The sequence below is a fragment of the Brachycentrus maculatus genome, unplaced genomic scaffold (assembly GCF_059751285.1).
Source record: "Brachycentrus maculatus isolate JH-2025_06_01 unplaced genomic scaffold, ASM5975128v1 h1tg001309l, whole genome shotgun sequence".
Lineage (NCBI taxonomy): Eukaryota > Metazoa > Arthropoda > Insecta > Trichoptera > Brachycentridae > Brachycentrus > Brachycentrus maculatus.
In genome coordinates this window covers 1,199-7,555 of record NW_028281973.1, presented here as the reverse complement: position 1 = coordinate 7,555, position 6,357 = coordinate 1,199, and the positions used below count along the sequence as shown (strand labels likewise).

Sequence of the window (6,357 nt, the reverse complement as noted above, 5' to 3'; positions counted from 1 at the left end):
ATAGAGCCTTTAGCTGTGTGCTGCATCACAACAATAACTTTGGACTTGCTCGCCACTAAATCCATTGCTCCTCCCATTCCTTTAACGAGCCTTCCGGGGACGATCCAATTTGAAATGTCGCAATCTTAGCTCACTTACATCGATCCAAGCATCGTCAGATCTAGATGGCCGCCTCGAATAATGCCAAACGATGTCGATGATGAGAAGTAAGAAGACCCTTTTGTCGCAGTAATAACTTACTGAATTATGATATGAAATTACCTTCCCAGCATTGATTAAATCAGGATCTTGAAAACCAGGTTCAGGATATTCACCAATTCCGAAAATTCCATTTTAACTTTGCAAATTTATTTTAACATCATGGGGCAAGGCTGATGGGAGAAGCGTTGGAAGGCCTATGCCAAGATTCACGTTCATCCCATTTCGAACTTATTGTGCAGCTCTCTTCATTATCTTGAGTCGAACTTATTTTCCTTTTGGCGGAACGTAGTCCGAGCTCGACTTCAGTGTCAGCCTTTATATTCTTTTTTATGAATAAGGATTCTTGGGATCTGATTTGAAAATTCGATCGACGAAAACAGCAGGGATATGAACTTAGTTTGGATCGAGTTATCCTTCTTCCACGATTTCTTAAACTTAGGCTACGACACATTTCGCAGCGGTGCACATATCTGGGTTAAAGTTTCTGGCAGTTTTGTTAAAGATAAGATTGCCAGCTTTATCAGCTTTATGAGCCTTAATGAGAGCAAAGTCTCCATAGATAGTGTCTTCAAGAATGTACTTCCTCCCGTGAAACTCCGCAGATGGCCTGGGCTTGCTAAAAATTTCAACTTCTTTGCTATGCAGTTTATATTTAATTGGGAATCCACCATTTTCGACAACAGTGCCCACTCCTGTGGCAGTATAAAAGGCAGGAATCCCAGCCCCTCCAGACCTGATCTTTTCTGCTAGAGTGCCCTGAGGGCAGAGCTACATCTCTAGCTCCCCACTCAGATATTACCTCTCAAATTAAGGGTTATCTCCAATATAAGAAGAGATCATTCTTTTTATTTGCTTTGATTTCAGCAAGACGACCAAGCCCCAATCTTTTTATGGCTGATTTTTGACCCCATAGCCGCAGTCATTAGAAACACATGTCAGGTCTTTCACTGAAGATTAGCGTACAGCATTTATTAAATTCATAGGAATTCCACAAATGCCGAAGCCTCCAACCAAAACGGTGTCTCCACTCTTCATACCTTCAATTGCCTCTTTAGCAGTGTTCCTAATTTTGGAGAAAGTGTAAAACAGCGTCAATAAATTTTTTGTTTTTTTAAACATGCTATTTATAATGATGATACTCGATTTAAATCAAAAGTTTTAAATTTGTTACAAAACCAGATACAATTAACAGACTAATCTTTTGGAGTCCATCTGAAATACAAAAAGGCAACGAAGAAAGCGACAATTAATATTGATGATTAAATATGATATTCATTTCTCTCAGTCGGTCGTTGATTCATTGCGCTTTGGAGGGAGGCCCCAATCTGAATAAGTGCGTAGTTTATGTTTTTTGCAACATAATAGTTTAATGGGTTGCCATCAATCGACTCAATTGGAGAGCAGCGTCATTTGCCTACGCCAGCTGCACACGCGTCCGTTCAGATAGTAATTACCCGCTCCGTAGTCCGAAACGCCGGAGCCTCTGAGCGTCGAATCCCCGCGTTCGCCAGTCGTCGACAATGACTATCCGCTGAAACAGGCGGAAGCCGTTTAGCAGTCGGATCATTAGTCTGAGGAGACGCTCGGACGAAGGATAAGTAAAGAGCCGAACCTGCGCCAGCTCCTAAGAAAGCGCAAAGAAGATACATCGATCCCTTTCGGAAGGAACTGCGAGGGTTTACGACCTTTGATAGAAACTTACGATACTTATATGCTACCTAATGCTCATTGTTTTCTCCGAAGGCAGACGGCGAAGGCAGCATTGCGTTCCGCCGCATTCGCTAAGGATCGTTATTTAACGCCAAATATAACAGAGCATAATAAAGTTTAATTTTATATAGTTGGTTCTATAATTAACTATTCTCAGACTTTAGAGCTAGATTCGGAGTAGATTCGTATATAAATAGACATTATGATATAGTCAAAACACACTTTTGATTCCTCATGTACAAATTAGAATATCGAAGAAATATAAGGCATAAAGAAGAGATTTGAGGAACATGCTGTTAATGGCCGAATGAATTTGTAAAGATTTAAAAAATCAATGGGTTTACTCGGAATTGGTTAATGCTAGTTTCTATGCAATCGCATTTTCCCACTTATCATAAACTCTGATGAATTTGAGTCAAAGCACTTCATTAACTTTTTGAATAGGATCACTTACGGAAACAAATAAACAAAATCCAAAATAAGCTTTGACTTTTTGGATAAGCATAAGAAGGGATATGTGACTCAGCAAGATATCGAAATTGTCATCAGTGAGGTAAGCTATAAACTATGTAGGTTTCATTCATGTGGAATTTCCTAACTGGTGAGAAAGTCTCTAATTCCAACTCGATCCGAATCATCTGCGACGTGCTGAAAATAAATTAAGAGAAGTCTATCACATTTTCAGAGTTTCTAGAAGTATACGACCACGAGATCGATTGGTTCGATTACTTCAACAATAGAATCAAGCCTAAAGAGCATTCCAAAAGGTCCATTAATACAAATCAAATAGAGGAGTATCTAAAACTACTCCAGCATTAAATCTAGGGAATGATTTGCGATTTAAAAGGTACGCATGCGATTTAGGTAGAAACTGAATAAACGCAATCAGACACTAATAATAGCTTCTCAGAAATATCTTCCATCAATTTTAGCAAAGGCCCCAATTTTCTCTCCTCGCAGGAATTCAAGCCTAGAGGAGATCTTGACACAAGGCGAGAATCTTTAACCTATCAAAGAGCAAGCACTCTGTCCCGAAATATCTAAGTTGAGGGCAATTCCAAACTATAAATTATGGCAAACAAACTATAACAATTATCAAATATCTCTTAGGAGTTGTTTCCTGAATACAGACTTTGTGACGAAGAACCCACTCCTCAAGTATCAAGGGGCAAAAAAAAGGTGCTTGTGAACATAACCTAGCCTGAAAAACACCGTAAGAATATAGTATACTTCGGGCATTAGAATTGGAACCTGATGCTCAACATGATGATCGGGCTGAGGAATTCCCTGAAATCTCACTTTTATAAATACGAGGACAACGTGAAGTTCACTGAGGAGGACTTGCACTGCAAATATGAGGATGATCTGATTTATAAGCAAAACAACAAGTCAATTCAGCAAATATGCGAACTGTTCGTTGACTACGCACCCAAGGTATTCTTCTACATCAGGAAGTATTTTAAAATCGAAAACCAGCAGTTCATTAAAAGCATTGGGCTGGAGAATTTGATCGGCAACTTCTTAATGGGCAACCTCTCCACCCTCACCGACCAGACTTCATAGGGTAAAAGCGGCAGCTTCATGTACTATACTTAAGACACTAAGCTGATCGTTAAATCGATATCCAAATAGGAATATCGAACTTTGCGCAATATGTTGGGCCCATACGTCAACTACATTCGCTAAAACCATCAAACTTTTCTCACTCATATCTATGGGCTATATAAGCTGAAAAATAAGCAAACCAACCGTCAAATATATTTTATCGTGATCAACAACTTCTTCGAGACTTCTCTGCAGCTCAATGAGCGATACGACTTGAAAGGATCCATACAGAACCGAAAGACCTTGAACCAGAATTTAAATACAGTATTAAAGGATTTAGATCTCATGAATAACCATGATCGGACATTCCGAATAAGCCCTGAAACAAAAACTTAGTAAGCAATTTCTAATGTAGAATCTACAGGCAAATTGTGAATGATATCACATTCCTGGCAGCTAATAATATCACTGAGTACAGTCTGCTGGTGGGAATTCATGAGAATAAACACGCACGTGATTTGAAAATGGGGAACAGTCGAGGCTTTTCGAGTGTAAACAATGAAGAAATATTCCTCTTCGGTATCATCGATATCTTCACGGAGTACTCGACCAAGAAGGCAGTGGGGAATACTGTTTCCCATATTTTTAATCCTGATACCTCTTGCCTTCCTCCGGAAGAATATAATGAGAGATTCAAAAACTTTATCTTCAAGTACATTTTTAGTTCCTGAAATACCTTGATTCATTGACCTTTTTTCGAAAGATTCAATCCGAACCAATCTCCTCATGAGAATATTTTTCATTCATATTCTAAACGATACTATATTCCTAACTGCGAATAATCATTCTGCTCGATTTTACGTGCGAAAAGTATCAATTTCATGAAATATAAAAAATAATCGCCTCACACTAAATTTAGGCTTATCTAAATACAATGATGAGTGCATTCAATTATATTCAAGGGTGAAGCTACAGGGGTGAAATATCAGATACAACTTCAAATAATGCAAGAAGAAAAGGTGGAATTGTCCAAAAATAGAAAGATTGAAGATGTTGATGGAATTTAAACGTTCCAGAGAAGCCTGGGTAGAGTCGATATGAATAAATATCATTTCATTGGCTCATATACAATCAAGTATAAATATTTAAATATCGACAGAAAATATGGTTAAATACATTGAAAACTACGCCCTATACGAAATCATAGGCTCAGGCGTCTATGGGAAGGTTTACCGGGCGATAAACAATGCCGACAAAAAATAGTATGCAGTCAAGGTGATCCCCATCGCAAAATTTCGGGAAAATAAAAAGCTCGAATAATGCACAGTTAACGAAATTAACATCCTCAGCAACATTGAAGCCCACCAGCACATCATTAGGTACTACGACATGCTGAAAACAACCAACAATTTCTACTTCATTTACGAATACTGTAATGGTGGGACCCTGGAGAACCAGCTCTCTCAATAAAAAAAGCTATCTGAGCCCAAAGCCTTACTGATTTTTAGGCAGATGCTTGAGGCGTTCCAAATATTGAACAAATACAACATCATGCACCGAGACATGAAGCCTGATAATATTTTCTTCCATAACGGAATCATCAAGCTGGGAGATTTCGGGTTCTGTAAGAATTTGAATTCGGCCGAGGACATGGCGAGGACCATGCTAGGATCACCAATTTACATGGCTCCAGAAGTACTGAAGGGCGAGATTTACTCAAACAAAGCAGACATATGGTCTCTAGGCGTGGTTCTGTACTAGATGGTGTTCGGGGAGTGCCCGTTCCAATCCAATTCGATTGCCAATCTCATTGAAGTCCTCAACACCCGCAATCTGGCCTTTCCGGGCAACATCTCGTCGACCTTGAAAAATATAATATCGAGAATGCTCACAAAAGATCCCACTCAAAGAATCGGCTGGATGTAACTCTTCCAAATAAAAATCAACAATGATGGCTACATTGAGGAAAACAAATCCTCCAATAAAATATTCAGCCTTAATTAGGCGAAGACCTCCGATGAAACTGCGACGCAGGTCTCCCAAGTAGCTCAAATATCTCAAGGAAATAGTGTTAAGAATCTAACCAATGCTTCCAATATCACAGCGGCATCGAATATGGTCGCCTCAAAGAGCTAGACTAATGAGGAAGCAAATGGCCAGAGAAGTTTCAAGAAGAATAGAGCAACATACACTGCTGAAACCAACCAGGATGAAGGAAAAGATTCAGAAACGAGAGCGATTGGCGAGGAGCATAAATAAGTGATTTAAGCAATTAAGTTGGCATTGGAGATAGTTTAATCTAAATTATCAAACGGACTAGGCTATGCCTATTTGATCCTTGACAGAGCCGCCATCCATGTAAATGAGCTCAGCAGTAAGACTGCAAGAAAAGACTTAGGAGAGCTCTTTGATAAATAATCGAAGGACATCAAACTTGAAAAGGATTCTATAAGCAACAAAATGTTCCCTTACTAACTGAAGGGGCTGGATTGCTGGAAAAAGTATTTGAGAGGCAAATTTTTTTAAGAAGAAAAAACTATTGCAGTTTGGTATCGCATGGTTTGCTATTTGAATGGAGTACGATGCCAAGAAGGGTTGAACTTTAAATCGATGGCCGATGCAGTGAAAAATATTTTGTATTGATGAAATGCACCGATAATTTAAAATATAAAGTAAAATGCTGTATTTCCGTAGTATGAGATTAAATATTATCAGAGAGAAGATTCAATCAGTTCGAAAAATCTGACTACCACGGGCTCAAGTAAGATGATTGGATTTTTTTATGTTTGAGGCTTTGGCTTCTTGGAGCGCCTCCCATCGAGAAACTAATAGTCTTCAGAAAAATATTGTCAACGGTGCTTTATTTTGTGTTGAAAAAAGAACTTATTCTATTTTTTCTAT

General features: G+C 38.7%; 1 protein-coding gene across 1 annotated transcript; it reads left to right on the top strand.

Annotated features, from left to right (window-relative positions):
- Positions 1–3,174: 3,174 nt before the first annotated feature.
- LOC148299141 (phosphatidylinositol 4-phosphate 5-kinase-like) lies at positions 3,175–3,474 on the top strand. The gene has a single exon (XM_088276353.1). It carries the CDS (start codon positions 3,175–3,177, stop codon positions 3,472–3,474), a length of 300 nt encoding a protein of 99 aa, XP_088132479.1.
- Positions 3,475–6,357: the final 2,883 nt, after the last annotated feature.